The following is a 17,240-nucleotide window of genomic DNA, read 5'->3' on the forward strand; positions in this document are numbered from 1 at the left end:
GTCAAAATTCAATTTTTCCATATTTGAAAACTGGAGTCGGAAATTTTTTACAACACATAGTCGGGGTAGAAGCCAAATTTTTTAATGTGAATTCGATACCAATCGACTGTAAATTTTCTTCGACGGCAACAACCCCTGTGGTATGAAGGAAATCGATCACATCTAAGAGTCTGTGAACATTACACAAATGTTATTTAAGAAATCCATGCATTCATTCTATTTGCGATCAAATGCTCGGACTCGGCAAAAACGATATCATGGTATCCATCTAGCGGAATCAATTTCGGGTTTGAAACAACCCTGACGAGTTGATTGCAAAAATTTTTCGACAACACAGACTTGTACGTAAGCAAGGGCGATAAACCTCGTTACGAATGTTATAATAAACAAGGTTGAATATAATATTTAATATATATTTTCTTCCCAGTGACTATCAAACCCCACTGATCAAGTTACTTAACAAACTCGTATAATATATGAATTTTTAATAAAGCATTTGGCAACACAATCTAAGAGAAAATGCAAAATATGTGAACACTTTGTCGCTATTAGCAACATTAACAACTTTTTTTCTACTCCATATGTTTAGCACTAGTGTAATGTAATATAACTTGCACACGACTTCATTATACTTAAATTCGACTACTTAGAGAAAATTAACCCTGCCTTTTCCCGAAACAGCAAAGAACGGGCTCAAAGAACTCGTGTTGTTGCTACATTCAATAGTGTACATTGGTATCGAATTATATCCCGATACATCAGTAAATGAAATTGTGCTTTTACCAATTTCGGAAAACTCAAGTTCAATTCCGATACGAAAGTACCGGTAGCTTTCGAAAGCTCTCACGTTTCGTGATGTCGATGATTCAAACGTACGATCGGAACGTTCGCGCCATAATATAGAAGGCAGAGATGTTACCGATGGAGATCTAAGGATGGTAGACTGGTATTCAGAGCCATTCTTGACAACGACGTTTTCTTGTGAGTCGATTCTGCTTGTATCGCTTTTCATGCTCAGGTCATTCATTGATATACTTGAAGTTCGCAGGAGAGAATTTTTCAATTTTTTCAGAGGTTTTAAAGCTGATAATGCTGAAGGAGTTCTTTTAGGTTTCGATTTTGATTTTTTGTTGTTCTCGACGGAAAATGAACTTCGTCGACTGCTGGGTGCGCTGTCGGAAAATTCGACGATGCCGCACATTCCCCGACCAATTATAATCGCCTTTGTTAACCTTATAAAACAGGATTGTTGCAATAAATTATCGATATTATGAAAAAATCGAAGGCATAAAGAGGTAAAGAAAATATGGTTTAAATATTGAAACGTTGGACAGTTTTCCACCACACGAACTCTTTCCTGATAGACCGAAGTCTTGAGGCGATCTTCAGTAAAGTGAATATGACAGAAAGTTTTTGCGCTTACACCGGTAATCGACTTAAGCATGCTATGGGTTTATTTATTACTTGATACATATCGTCACGCTAATAACCGAATTGCGTAAGTCATTTTTAGCAGTTTTGAGAAAAACGTAAAAAACTTCCTAATGATTTTGTTATGCAATTGAGAGTCAATAATTTGCCATGGTTCAATTTTTTGCTCGTAGCCGGATTTAAGTTAATTTGTATGACGCAGTTAAGTGACGTCATAATGGCGCACTGTGACTTAGGCAGAAATGTGTCTATGACTTGGTGACATACGCAATTTGCAACTTCACTATATGCAACAGTCCTGAAAACTAAACATTCCAAAAACGAATGTAATTCTCAGTATCTACAATGTCTAATCCCCAAAATAGCTAATCAGTTTCAATTAAATCATTTTTTATGTTTAAAAATATATATTTCATCAATATAACACGTTCTGCACACCCACCGAAATAGGACTAAGATTAAATATAAAGAATAAAACAGCAATGCACCCAATATAAAAGCCAACCAAGGTAAATTTGACTCGGACAGTGAATATCACAAGTGTACGTCTTCCTATACTGTAGTAAAAATTCAAATTAATACGCGCTAAGCTAGAATCCGAGATGCAAAAACTCGAAAATACTTCGCCGAGGTTATTTTGCCTTTGTGACGTCACAATAGTACTGCGGTAACAAGGCTAATTCATTATGACGAAACAATTGCACAAATGTGCATGTCATACTAAATCTCCATTTTTATGGGTTTCGGATTTCCTAAAATAAAATCTGAGTTAACAGACAGGTGCGCAGCATTACATGAATACCTATTTTATAAAAAACTCAAAATCGCCAAAAATGACTTACGCAATTAGGTTATTAGCGTGACGATATGTGATATTGGAGCATCTGTTACAACAAAAGGCGCCAACGGCGTAGAATACTTTTTCACCGTAATCAGAAAACCGACAGCGTTACAAATTTAATCGTGCTCCAAAATTGAACCGTCAATGAACCACATACTAATGTTGTAGCAAGAATGAACGTAAAGCTCGGTTGATCTCTGTAAACGAGAACTGGTCCATAAACTGATTAAAATACAACGAGATAGAAAACAAATCTCGCATAAAAAAAAGCTATAGTATATAAGTTGCATTAGGTGACGCCACTTAAATAGAAGGTATATCGGTCGTAAACTCATAATTTCAAGGCGCCAATGTAGAAAAAAGAATGGTGACTGAAGTTCAACCAATCTTGTTTAAGCAGAGCCAAACAATTACTCCTAATAATGAGAGAGTTGTGGGACAAAATTACCATACTTCACCAGTCGCGTACATTGTCAATTGTCATATTCCAGTTATTTTCAAATACTTATAGAGGATAATCCCAAATGAAGTTTCCATAGAATTAAACGAAAAGCTCATTTATCAATTGAAACATAAAACTCACATTTCGTCAAACATTCCATAATCATTCGTTTGAGAGTTTTCATCGCCATCAACCATATTTTCTATGCTTATTACACCAATCAGAAGATGGAAATCCGAACCACCGGTAGCCTCGATTTCCCAGTAATGATTCCCATTTTCAAATCTTGCTTCTCCTGAGTAGAAAAAGTGAATAAAATTCCTCATAAGGGGTAGGGAGGACGAAGAAACAAAACACGGGGCAAGAAATTCACAGTGAATCGGCTTATGAACTCATGAAGTAGAAAAACCTTTTTGGAAGAGGGAGGAATGGAGAATTTCACATATTAGACTAGTCCCGCCTAGATCTGAGAACTAATTAGTGCAGTGTAGTAGTAGTTCCTCATAGCTTTGGGGTAAATGCAGTAGCAATTCCTTATAGCTCTGGGTGAAATTCAGCCGTAATTTGGCTATAATCGAGTAAACAACAACAATATTATCACGACGAAATAAAAAAAGGTTTTCTAATCCCTCGGGGATATTAAACAGCGAACATTATTAGTTATTTATTTCTTGGTAGCCATTTTTTCGTCGACGATATAGCTCACCATTCATAGTGTGTAAAATCCAGATGGAAGTTAGCAACATGACCAGATAAAAATATATAAATTACTCCTAAATTAGTAATCTGAACGCGTTCTGAATATTAATTTATTAAGAAATTTACTTACCGAAATATGGAATGAATTGGATAGACGACGCCATATTTTGTCCTTCCTTCAATTTTACGGTTTTTCCATTCCACTCAATCGTAGCAATATACGGCAGCTGCTTTTGCACCAATTTTAAATTTTCTCCTGTTTTACAACCACGAAGATGACATTAACATTTAAGATTTTAAGTGCGTTATAGAATATAGATAAAAGCGATATATATTCTGGCGGTTTTGGAACAGCGCATTGCGTTTCGTGCCTGGTAGAATCCGAGTCATTTCATTTAGATGACTAGTGCCACTTCGAGTCTTCGGTGAATGGTGAATCGAGTCCAACTCCGAGTCGAGTCAATGACACGAATTTACCCTAGACCAATTTTGAATCGCTATGATTGACGCTGGGATCAATTACTGACTGTAACCATGCTCTTAGATTATTTGCTTTTAAATTTAACAAAACATAAAAAAACGTATTTGAACATTACGAGAATGGTTAGAAAATAACCGCACAAACGTAAAAAAATCATATAAGCTGGTGAAAGGTATACCAAATATATTTGTGCACAATGCGTGACTCTTTTATACAGTTTTGAAAGAGATCATGGACAGGAATACTGTAATAACATACTCCGTAAAAATTTGCTTGCTATTGTCGTTACATCACTCCACGATCCAACTCCAGCCTTATTTGCGGCACGTACTTTCAAGTTAACATCGCTCTTTTCTTGTAGAATTTCGCTTGAAGGTGGAATTCGAAATTCCAAGCCAGGTACCGTATGAGATTCAATAAGATTATCAACACCATTCTGTAGCACAAAGGGTAAAAATGTGGGAGCCAAGATGGCGCACAACTTTGACATAGTACGTGTACCAGGTTAGGGTTCAGGGTGTGCGCCATCTTGGTGCACATACTCCGAGAGCGCCAAAATGTGATGCTATTACCGCATCTATAGTATTTAAACTTTACTGAATACGCGATAAGGCAAGGTACAAATAAGGAACCGAAAGAATAAGTTACTCGAGTGAACGTGCCGAACATCTTCATTCGTTAAATTAATTTCATTGTATATCTATGATCTATTTCCAGAGACTTTTCATGACACGTGTCTCCCTTGAAGTTTACGCGCAGTGGTTATTCGGAGGCTTCATCATCGGTTTCTACGAGAGGGAGGAAGGGGAATTGGGACATTGGGCTATGTCCCCCCTCGCGATTAAATTCGGACATTTTGACTTCACGTTTTTTGGTGCCATGGCGTTGTATTACAGCTTTTAAGCACAGTTGAAAAATTCAAATACGACTCCTGATATATTTAGTTAAGTTAAATTCGCTATGGCGTAATAATACAAATGGATGACCATCGAATATGAAGCTACGGTATAATCACCGCTGTGTAAAATACAAAATCATGATGTATGATGATGTTACACATTGTCCAATTTTAAAAGCCGCCTTCCTCATGTATGTCTGAGTACTGAGCAATACTTTTGAGCACAAAAAACTGCCCAATACGAATCTATTTCTGTACGACATACCTGGATACTATTATATGAAATTTGATAATAATCAGCTTTTTGTAGTTTGTGGCCAAGGGTCCATTTTATGTCTGTTGGCCTTAATGCAGCGTCATCGGCAATAACACTTCCTTCAGATTGTATTGATTTGAGTTCAACTTTGATAAGAGAATCAGGTTCTGCACAAAGTTGTAAATATAAGTTAAATGTATATACGTTGTATTTGTGAGGTAATACAAAATTGAATTATAGAATTACGCGTGGTCAATATAGCCCGCGCCAACGAATGCTCATATACGTTCAACAATAAATATTTTCAGTTGGTGTCTCGAAAATGCCGTGTTCCACTTCGTGTTGTGCGGGAGGTACAAATGTGCATTGCAATGCCTGTTGTACGAACTTTAATACAATAATTTTATAAAAAAAAATAGATATATAACCGTTACTTGGAATCAATGCAGAAGAAAGAAAGAGTCCGTAAAAACTTCTGGTTGAGTGTTGAAAGTAGAACAAAATGTATTTTATTGTCGTCTTACTTTTAATAAAGTCGAGTGCTCCCAATGTATTTTTCATATCCTCAGCATCCAAATATACGGGAAGTAACGATCGCAGAGGAGATTCTTCCACGTAGAAAGAATTTCGAAATTGAGAATTATCTGATTCGGTATCACGAGAACCATACACAGAGTTTGACAAATGACTGATAGCTTCTCTCGTTCTTGAGAAAACAAAAAGTTAGCATTTGTTAATAATTTTATTTATAATGAATAAATGTAGCTAACATAGCTTTCTTTATACAACTTTCTCTTCAAACTAAGGCGCTCCAAATGTGTGTGTACCAATATGAAGGCAACTAGTTTCGTTCGCCCACTTTACATCAAATTGTGTAAGGAGACGGAAGACTATGGGATGGGGGTATATTCACTTAGCTAACACAAACAGTCCCCGAACTCGTAATAGAATTAAAATAAAGAAACTCAGAATAAAATTATGGCCTAACCCTAACCTGGTGCAAACACTACGGGAGTAGTAGAACCCAAAACTCCACAAGCAAACACTGATATGTAATGATTTGCTTTATTAGGACGTTGCCTACCCAATTTCGACCTTTTGTCAACATTTCCGAAGTGCAATGATATTGGTAGGTTTTTTTAATGTTATACAAGCATTTAATATGAGTAATCTTATGGTAATAAGGATATCAAACTATATTAAGATGAAGTATCTTTCTTAAAATGAATAGAGCAGTAATAATCATAGCATTATTGATCAGTTTTATCGTAGAATAAGAGCACATGTCAGAATAAATGTGGAAATCACTCAAATATTGTAAGTACGCGAAATATAGAAAGGCATAAAAATACTCAAGACTCACCTAGTTTCCACCATTTTGTATGTTTGTAGAAAATAAGCTGGATCTGTTTCAAGTAAAACTTCTTCCGCGAATGCCATAACACTCGAGTATAATACGTTATCTTTCAAGTTCTGTAGCGCTGCAAAAAAGGAACAGACAAAGATAGAAGGAACGAATATAGTAATATTCTTTAAAGATTTCTCAAATAAAAGTTACAATTGACAATGGTTAAAAGGATAAAACATGATTTCCTAATGGGGACTTAAATCCGTTTGCTGATTCTAATTTCGATGAGCAAAAATTGGTAGATTGAAGTTATTTGAATATGACGTTTGCCAAAGAAAATAGTATTTTAGTTGAACTTCAAGAAAGAAAACTCAAAGTGATGATAGTTACTTCGTCTCAGATCCTTTTCTTTTGTCCTTGCTGTTCTGTCGGCAGATTCCAGTAGTTCGGTTCGTTTTATCTCTAATAATTTATGCATTTCATCGATCGCGGAGTGAATTTCGTCACGTACGTCGGCTTCTTCAGCCTACAATAATATCGAAAACAACAAATACTCTGTAATCTTTGATAGCAAATTATATTCGCGATATTCAAAATTTAACAACTCATATTGTTATATTCCCCATAAGCTTTTGACATTTCGACACCCTATGTCAGATACAGAGAATACGATTTACTTCTGATGATTTTCTATAATTAGCTTTCACACGTTTGAGGCTATACACCACCAGTCTCTGGAGAGCTTCGAGAAATTTTCACGAAATCTAGTTTTGAGAGAATTTAAAACTTTGTTACAATCTGGTATATAAGTGTTGGTTGAGTTTGTGAACATGTTTAATATGAAATTATGGGCACTTGCCAGTCTTGACACATTATAGTTAGCAGTGACGATATACAGCGATAATCTCTTACCGCCAATATTTTGACATCTCTCTCCACTCTCTCAATTTGATCTTGAGTTTCTAATTCTTTTTCTCTTAATTCATCCAACAAAGAATGAAGCTGTGCTTTGCTTTCTCTGGAAGTATCAATCATAAATGAAATTACAATTTGACAACATTTTTCCTGAATAAATTTAAGTAAATATGGATATGGTTCGGAAAAAAGAGAGATAGATGGAGAAAGGCGAAGGAAGATAATTTCTAAATTTATTAATTGGCTTGTGACATCCCAAAGCGACTTTTTATACAGAAACATAATTTGCAATGCACATGTACGCTTTAATGTAACAATAAATGAAATATAATGGTAAAACTTGATTCTTGAGGGATATTTTAAAAGTTCCATTTGAGAATTTTTATTGACATATTTTCATATTTGTAGCTTTTTCTTCATAAATTAAGATTTAGCAAGAAACTTTGAATATTTGTTTTGTAACATTTTCGAATTAATCCAATTAATTTTATGACATAATGTTATTTAAATTTAATAAGTTAAAATTAACACGAAACTTTGACCGCTTTCTTCGGGCTTTAAAGCATTGTTTCTTAATATTTTTTATTCGAGAAAAAATATTACTTACTTGTACGCGTTTTTAACAGAAATAGTTGGGTGATTAGAATGTCCTCCTCTAGATTTACAAACTTTGCAAACAGAATGTTGACATCTGTTGCAATACATCGTCACAGCTTCGTTAGAATGTTCTGGACATAACATCACCTACATGGAAATATCAGGAAAAAAAGAGATGAATATATCATTCATTATGTGAATTTTCCAAGCCTAATTTTACTATACTGCTTTGAATCCTAGAAAACAATATTTTTGGTGATGCATTCTAAACCTAAACATTACAACGCGACAGTTTAGGCTGCATAATAGATTTCAATATCCATGGCCGTTGTACAAGCTCTTCGAGCATACACAGAATAAATTAATTGCGTTTGATATGCAATTTATTTAGTTTTGAGCTAATTCGTTTCATCGTGTGAGGTAGCTGGCATGGGAGTGACGCATGATTTATTAGAAGAACCAAACGTTGGATTGTAACCGGCAATGCCAAAAAATTGAGACACCGAACTAACCGCTTCAACTAATGGAATAGTATCTAAATATATCTAAATCATAGCTTTTGTTTAGCAAGAGTAAAATTAGTGTCTAAAACCTTATGTAGGTATTAGTGAAGCCATATGTTTGTTATTGGCAATGAAATTGTCACAAACCTTAGGTCTGGAAAAATTACTCGTCGGTCCAATGAATTCATGTTGTGCTTTCTTCGTTCCCCAAACATGAACAGTCTTGTAACACTGGTTACAGTAGCTAAGCTGCAATTCAAATAGTTGTTGTTATTGAATCTTATCCTAAAAGTTATCTTTTCCACAGTAAATGTACAATTAAAATCTTTTATTAATGTGACTATTGCGCAACAGTAACCGTAACTACAGGCGTTAAAAATATATACTTTTCAGAACTGTAGCAAAATATATTTGAAATCCCGTTCTGGTTTGCTGTAAAAGTAGCAAAGGCGATACTGATTATACCAATGATTGGCGTCGCCTATCGTCTGATCGGAAAAACGGGGTGAACTGAACTCCTTTGAACTATACATATGGAACGGAGTAAAACTTTTGAAACGGGTGGTATATTTTTGTTTCGTTTCGCGAACATCTGACTAAACTCATTAGCAGTTCGTTGATAAGAGAAAATAACCCCCAGAAGCATGTGTACCAATATGGAGGTAACTAATTTTGTTTGCTTATTTTACATTTAAGTTGTGTAAAGGGACGAAAGCCTATTGGAAAAGGGTATATTCATTTGGCTAACACTGACAGTCCCCGAACTCGTATCAGAACTAAAATAAGGAAAATCGGAATAAAATCGGCCTAACCATAACCTGGTATGCATACTACGGGAATACCGTACCTTGCAATCAAGACATGATCTGGTAGCATCTGCGGCAGGTGGTTTACAATATCCGCATCTGATGGCTTCAGCTGCTCTTGCAGCGCTTCGAAATCTTTCCACTATTGATTCAAGGGCAAAATTACTGAAAAGGAATAAAATAATTCTATGAAATTGCTTCAAAAAGAACAAAATATTGATTTGGTCTATATTCCCACCGAAATAATCCTTTGATTCCCAGTTTTCCGAGTTGAACCGAAGCTTCGCATGTTGGACAGAATAAAGAGGAAACTTTGCTTCTCTTAATCGCGTTTGTATCTGAAAACATGGTAGCATAAGCACTTTTTGAGATAAAATATGCGATGACACAGCAGGGGTGACATTTTCCTGCATATTCCACTAAAGTCGATATTGCACGTAATTGTTATTTCGCGCATATTGTGCCACCACCTGACATTCCCTTAATCTAATCCGCCATCGTTTCAGACAAACTCTCTGATCAGCTGAGCCCGTAACCGGTACCACCGGTGTAATGCGGCGGTAGGACTTGATTTGAATCTTGTTTTGAAGGCTTGATGATTGAATATAAAGCGGTGTAGGTCGCATAGGTTCTGCGGTACTGCGGGTAGTCGTTTGACGCTCGTGTATGATGTGATGTAATGATTCCGACTTATAAACTCGAAAAAATGTTGTTGTCTGTTAGCGACTGTTTCATATGCTCCACAAACAATACAACTTATAATCGCCCCACTAATTGGCGAGATATTGTGCCTATATAATCGGCTTTCAAAACAAATCATCTCGCTTCCCATCGAGGAATATTAAATTAGGTTCGGATTTGCACTTGCATGGCTGAATGTAATATATAATTATTAAAACATACTCACTGCCGGGACTTATTTTCAATCAATAATTCTTTTTTTCATCAAGGGGGTCATGGGTTCGCTTTTGGTAATGCTATACTACATGAATAATTCAATTTGGCCTAATTTTGGGCTATTTTATATATGTAAGCAAATATACAATAGATTGGCTATGACAAAACCTGAACTCACAGAAAACTAATGACAATTTTTTGAAAATATTAATCGCAACGTAGTGTTAGCACCTTCACCATTATATCACCAAAAATATGTTTGAGAAACACTGCAAAGACGAAGATAACAATTCCCCAAAATATAATTAAAACACTCGTTCATGACCACAAACACCTTTTTAACGACCTGGCTGGAAATACGCGCAGTAGAATACTTTCAAAAACTCTGGGCGACATGTTAGTCAATCGTATTATTTCGATTCTAACCTCTGCGTTTACTGCTCCGGAGTGAAGATCGTCCAGCTATAAATGACGCTGATGTTGATCTTCTCAGCGACCCTGATGATGAATTGATTACGTCAGAAGTGGGCGTAAATGTTGGAGAAGTATACCCGTGACGATGGGGTGTCGGACTACCGTTAATCGCAAGTCCTGTACAAATGAAAAAAAGATTCGATTGATAATTCTAAGTTCAAAGGTCGTTGGCATGAAATACAAGAGATTTTACTTATTTAACTTACGGGAACTTGAGTCACGTTTAACTGACAGATCATGATCGAAAGACTGTATGCTTCGTTGTGACGATTGTCGTGAAAAGTTGGGCGAATTGGGCCTTGGTTCTGGAGTTGAAGATGCCAGAAAACTAGTCTGAAAACAGGTTTTAATATACAATAATAATGGTTTATAACTAAATTTGGGTGGGTAAAATAAATTACCTGTGAAGTAACAGCTGATGCATTTGCATCTTGGCGTTTGCTTGCAGTCGAGTTTGTTCCACGAGGAGATGAATAGAATCTTAAGTAAGAAAACGTTATTCATAATTCAAGTAACATAAAAATGTTAGAATATATACGTAAGAAGCGATATTTGCATTGGTTTAATCGTTCAAATAGTATTTGGCGGGAATTTTAGCCTAAATGTATGACAAATACAATCATACTTGGGTAGATAAGCACGAAGATTGTTCGACTTCTTTTTAGCAGACACCTGACTTTCGGATTTGCTTGTATCGACTTGACTGTCTTCATTGTGAGTACCATTAACTTCCGAAATAGAAGAATCAGGTCTCATTCGAAGTGATGGTGAAGCATCACAACCATTTTTGGTTCCATTATGCGTTCTACTTAGAGACGACTCTGATGGAGTTGACGTCAATCGTCGTGAGCGTTGTTTCAAGTCCGATGCAGACGAACGACTTGTCAATGGAGTGGTATTTAGTGTGACGTCGCTCGGATTTTCCTCCAGTTCGGTGGCGAGAATTTGTGATCTGGCGCATCCATAACATACGCTGTGTTGGCAGGGAAGCAAAACTGGATGTGTCAACAACTGATTACAGACGGGACAAAGCAACAAACTTCCATACTTCTCAACCTGAATATAAAAAGATTTAGGTATTGCTTTATTTGCTGGTATCGTTAATCACATAGCAACCTATGTTTGACATATTGGGTCATGAGTCTAGGAATGTAAGTTTCGAATATTTTATTTTCGAATCGAATTCCAAATCGGAATGTTTCGATTCGAATATTTCCGAATCTGATTATATTTAGTATAACATCACATTATCGTTAACCTTAAGTGTGATAAAATATCAATAAGGAACTTGAAGAATGAGTCATGTAAATAGAAAAACACATCGAATGAATGCATCAACTACATAATATATAAGAAAAAAATATTTTTGAACCAAAATAGAACCAAGACGTTTTTCCCCAAATTGCTTCGAATCAATTCGAATTGAAGTTGATTCGAATCGCTTCGATTCGAAATTCTGAAACTTACATCCCTAGTCATGACCTGGTATTGGGAAATGATTTGTAAACAACTGACGAGTGACGAATGATTTCAGTCGCGGATAGAATCGAAATATTAACAAAATATACAAGGTTGACTTGTCGACCAGTGATGCAAGTTCAGCATCATTTAATTATCTTCAGCTAGTTCCATTTCTGAAATGCTTTATTGTGCATTGGCTTGTGGGAATTAGCTTTTTTCACATAAGATATTTTATCGCGTGACAAGCCTTCAAAAAATGTAATAAAAACCAATTTCAAGATCGGGGAAAGTCATTGTGTTCTGTAATAACAACTTTTGAGTCAACGATCGATTTAATCAGCGAGGATACATCAAAACGAGGCCACAAGCTGTCATGCTCGCATATTAGTGTCTGGTTGTTACAAAAATATAATTTAAGAGATCAGAACAAGTTCGATCAATTATGTTTCAAGACGATATATTCATCAACTACGCTTGAAAAGTTTTAATTATTCCGTATATGACTATCATGACTTAATGTTTTGTAACCAGATGGCATTCGCAGAAAGACAACAAACTTCGACTAATGAACATTAAAGAAACAATAACGTATTGATTGCTTAAAAATAATTATTCGCATGATAATAATATTAAATGCATACATTAACGTTAGGTATATAAGGTTATTCACAAAGGTCATGGTTATTTTAAATACAAAGTTGGAAATTGGAATATATTGTATTGAACAGATGTTATAACCGTAATACAATAAAATCCCTAGTTTCAGGAGTATACAATATTATTAAATAAATTTTTCTATATTTCAACAGGCCAGAGGGTATTGTAATAAGCGAGGTAGCTAGTATATACTTGGCCATAATACAAATCAAGCCGCTGTGGAAATGTCACAAGTGCACTCGAGTCTGCCGGATAAGTCAAAACCTACTTGATAAAGGGAATGTAATCATACTGAAATATTTTATTGTTTACTGATATTCTATCCACATTAACTGCGACTGCATAGTCTGAATCTAAATTTTTTTGTATATCCATTTGAACGAACTGTAGTACGTATATAAACGCGGCATAATTCAAACCCAGTTAAATCGACTTAATGGCGAAAATTTGCACTATATTTATTTTTTAACAAAGAGGTAGGTAACTTATTTTCCTGTTGTCCACTATACATCAACAACAGCGACGAAGAGTTATAACATTTATCATTATGTTCCGCCGTGATGGTGTTTTACCACAATATTCTGATTCGTCTATATCCACTCTATAAAAGAGGTCAATTTAACAGACGCTGGGATTTCTCTCTTAAAATATAATTTATAATATAACCACCAATAGTCTGTTATGAAGATTACAAGATGACGAATCTCACCATTTTATCCATAACAGATGCATGTTTCCCACTTGCTTCCCCTAATCGTCTCAAAATAGCATGTCGACACCACATCCTTTCTTGAATAAAAGATATTCAACAAACCAACTAATATTTAACTTCAACTTGGCCTTAACAACATAGCCACTCGAGAAACGTAGCCCATTCTTGGGGGAAGCAAGTTATACACAAACCATGTCTGACTACAGGTGTATGGCGAGTCCCATGCATCAATAAACTGTCACACTAACAAAGGCAACCTATTTATTAAGATATCGTTACTCGCTAACAAAACATACGTGAAGGGCAAAATACACTTAGCACACCACTTTATCCCATATTACCAGACGTAACATTTGTCCGCTAAAGAATTTCGGGCTATTTATATTATACAATCCCATATCGATTATTTCTACACTGCAGAGCGATTAAGCCAAATTGCGTTCGTACATTATATTACGGAATTGGATCTGACATTGCAAAGTCCTATCCGAATTGATTTGTATTGCGGAGTTCATTCGGGTTTGCTATTGGGCTGTAGTTAATGAAATTGTTATTAAATATACTTGACAAGTATCAGATTTGTTGTAATTTTTTGTAAATGACGATATCCGTTTGATTACGTCATGGTAGGTCAACAGGTGAAACCGTAGATCAATCGGATATATACTAGTAATATATTGGTAAAGTCTATTTGGAACAAACCATATTTCACAAAACAGAATTTCACAGAAAAGAATTTCTTGACTGAGGGTAGAGGCTTACTTCTACGTTCATGAAAATGTGGTATGAAACGCACACTATCATATAAAAAAAAAACGAGAGCCTGTTGAGTTCAATTTAGTAGCTTGTTGAGTCATATTCTGCGGATTGAAAATTCACGCGCTGAATTTGAACCTCGGACGCTTGTAAGACATGTAGTCGACCTATAGGTCGTTTCGCTAAAATGTTGTTTTTACCCAACTAATGGGCAAATCGATTTCAAATTTTCAATACCTAGTGGTGCAAGAAGACTATTATTTTTATTTTTTCCAACTTTCCACTTAGACGCACGAGGCCCGGTATTATTCAAAATGTTGCTTCTTCATTCTAATTTACGGGAATCTTTTTTAAGTAATATTTGGAACTGATTTCTGTCACGTTTGTCCGCCAATATTTTCAGCAAACTCGGTCTAACAGCTGACGTCTCTCCGTACATGTGTGCGAGCTTCGTCTCAATTATTTGAGCATTGCTCTCTTGTTACAATTCTACTTGTACGTGGATGGTCATTATTGACTATACCTTATGCAACCTATTTACAGTTTTCACATTCCACAGGTATTCACCAAAGTAAGCAGGGAACAGTTGCATAACAATTATGAAGCTAACCAATGTCTGGCATGAAAAAAGAGTGTCGGTAAGATTAAAACTTACCGCTCGGTCGTCATCTGTAAGGTCCGATGTCAATGTTGAAATACACGATAAAGTGTCTAGGTCTACACTCGAAGATCCAATATTATAGCCGTCAGTTGATGGAATACTGGCAGACATTTCTAACAATCAGCAGTATACACGTATACTAAACTTTTAAACTAAAATAGTAATTTAGAAACTGGAACGAAAGTTGCGACAGACAGTAGGATTATATTATAGTCCAACATGTATGTACCGTCCCTAGCAGGCAGATAGCTTCTAAGCGCCATGCTAACACAGATCGTAATGTAGACGAATAATCAATTTTGCTTTAGGATACGAAATTCAACTACCTATTAATCATAGCAATTTATTTTTAATACCTAAATCAGGAATTTGGTCGACCATGTACGATTCGAACATTAATTGGACGCTACATAAATATGTTATATTCAATCAAATATAATTTGGATAAAAGTAAAAGCGAACTGTGCTATTTTTGGATATGAATTGACATGGTTTTTCCAACTTTTAAGCGCGTGGTGACGTAACGATACGGTCGAGCATTATATTCCGCCGTATGCACACACACAAGTAATTTAAAGCCGAAGAAAACATACTTGAATTTTGGAAGTATCATATAGTTCAGTTTGATTGCTCAATTCATTTTAAATAATTTCCCATTCATAAAGCCGACGAGGCCTGCTTGAACTGCAGTCGGGATCAGAATATACCCAGAACCGACATTTGGCCGTTAAAAAATCGCGTCACGCAACGGTAGGTACACTGCAAGGTTTGGCAATCCGTTGTAGCAACACTGTCATGTTGACAAGATTGTATTGGAGTTACTAAAAAGCTTTACATAAATTTTTGGTATGTTCCCAAATGTTTGACGTAGATGTGAGAAAATATAATTAACCGTCACGTTTTATTAATTTTCTTTCATTTTGGATGCGGTTGTCACCAAGATGTCATCAGTCCATTTCTCGATTAAAATCTATTGGAGAAATTAGTTTAGAACGTGTAGTAAAGATTTCTTGCTATCGACTAGGTCAAAAATTTCGCGTTATTGACTAGGTCATATTTTAAAGGAAGGACTTATATTAAAATCATTTTTAAAACTCAGTCCACGTCTTATTTTCAGGGTAGGTCTTATTTTCGGGGAACACGGTTTATAACACTGCCGAAACTTTGAAAGGGATACTGTTCAGGCAAAGATCCGAAGTATTGCAGATGAAATCATTCAATATTGCAATTCCAACTTTGCAAAGAACTAATTTCATCGCATATTGATCAATGGTGCTCTGTTGGCTCGATTTTCTGTTCTAACAAGGCATTGCAGGAAAGCGTTAAATGCTCGTATCACCAGAGCCGATCTGGCTCTATACAAAACTAGAAATTAACTTACTAATTACAGTACATCTGTTTGTCTCGTCATTCTGTCAACTTCACAAATTCTTAATATTCTGTACGTCATACAAGGCAAAGAGTGCCCTAATCCTAAAAAGTATCGCTGGTTTCTCAAGCGATCTTTAAATACTTATGATGTGGGCAAACTTGTACTCGAATATAAAATCTATACATTATTTGCTCAAACTGTCTGAAGGACTTTTCTTCTGTCATTCAGGACTTGAGAATGACTTTCCCATATACACACTCCTCACTTATAGAAGTCGAAAAGCATTCGGCGAAACGCGCCCTGACGTAACCCCACAAGCGAATGCTTGGCCTCAACTGGAACACGACATATAGCCAGTATCGTGTTTATCATTTTGCACCACCTGTATGTTAATTGCTCTTTGTTGGCAATCAAAACAAACTGATTTGCCAATCAACTCACACCAGCTGTTTTGGATTTGGTTATTCCTCGAAAACGAACACTTGATGTACAGACCAAAATATTCTTCATTAAATTATGACCACATTTATAGACATATGTGGTCAAGTTATATGGCGTGGTTAATATGAGTAGAGGAAAATTATGTCGTTTCACGTTTAGCTACGTTCGCCACCAGAACGAGACTTATCAATCTTTGACCTAGATCATACAAAATTGGACTTAATTAATGTCGAAACAATCTGCAGATAAAGGCATTGTTTTGACCAAATCACAACCTCGCATACAGATTGAAGCAACTCCTTTTATCTCATTTTGGGGTTTTGAGCAACATTGCACCAGTCAATCAATATCAGAAAGTCGAGCAAAAGGCAAACTACAAATATTATTCTAATGATGGGTTTGTGAAAAAAACATACCCTCACAATAATCGGTGTGTTTTGGGAGAAAATCCTTTGTGAGCACAATCGTTTTTATCGTGAATCGTATGTTGCAAATTATATATATATAGGTGAATCTTAACTCAGAGAATATAAAAAAAAATTGTATTTTCCTAAAATCACAATGGTTTAGAACAGCTCTTTGTTCAACAGTT

At 35.7% G+C, this 17,240-nt stretch overlaps 1 protein-coding gene across 2 annotated transcripts; it reads right to left on the reverse strand.

Annotated features, from left to right (window-relative positions):
- Nucleotides 1-470: 470 nt before the first annotated feature.
- LOC120340848 (uncharacterized) lies at nucleotides 471-15,012 on the reverse strand. Of its 2 annotated transcripts, none has more exons than XM_039409232.2 (18): nucleotides 14,830-15,012; nucleotides 11,214-11,644; nucleotides 10,990-11,068; nucleotides 10,795-10,921; nucleotides 10,541-10,705; nucleotides 9,456-9,555; nucleotides 9,259-9,382; nucleotides 8,559-8,660; nucleotides 7,919-8,055; nucleotides 7,309-7,414; nucleotides 6,787-6,922; nucleotides 6,412-6,529; nucleotides 5,573-5,754; nucleotides 5,058-5,215; nucleotides 4,153-4,330; nucleotides 3,544-3,669; nucleotides 2,856-3,009; nucleotides 471-1,232 (listed from the first exon to the last, which is right to left on the reverse strand). In XM_039409232.2, the coding sequence occupies exons 1-18, from the start codon at nucleotides 14,944-14,946 to the stop codon at nucleotides 647-649; spliced, it is 3,126 nt and encodes a 1,041-aa protein (XP_039265166.2). In that variant the 5' UTR covers nucleotides 14,947-15,012; the 3' UTR covers nucleotides 471-646. The 2 variants fall into 2 exon arrangements, with proteins under 2 accessions (XP_039265166.2, XP_077976007.1); XM_078119881.1 differs by lacking the exon at nucleotides 14,830-15,012 and adding an exon at nucleotides 13,416-13,760.
- Between the last annotated feature and the right edge of the window lie 2,228 nt (nucleotides 15,013-17,240).

Source organism: Styela clava, chromosome 14 (genome assembly GCF_964204865.1).
Source record: "Styela clava chromosome 14, kaStyClav1.hap1.2, whole genome shotgun sequence".
NCBI classification, from domain to species: Eukaryota; Metazoa; Chordata; class Ascidiacea; order Stolidobranchia; family Styelidae; genus Styela; species Styela clava.

Excerpts from the sequence above, each read along its gene's own strand:
- LOC120340848 (XM_039409232.2), bottom strand. The coding sequence starts at position 14,946 with ATGTCTGCCAGTATTCCATCAACTGACGGCTATAATATTGGATCTTCG. Across the intron at positions 9,556-10,540 it reads CCGGAGCAGTAAACGCAGAG|ATACAAACGCGATTAAGAGA; the intron begins GTTAGAATCGAA and ends CCATGTTTTCAG. Across the intron at positions 3,010-3,543 it reads CCAATTCATTCCATATTTCG|GAGAAGCAAGATTTGAAAAT; the intron begins GTAAGTAAATTT and ends TTTTCTACTCAG.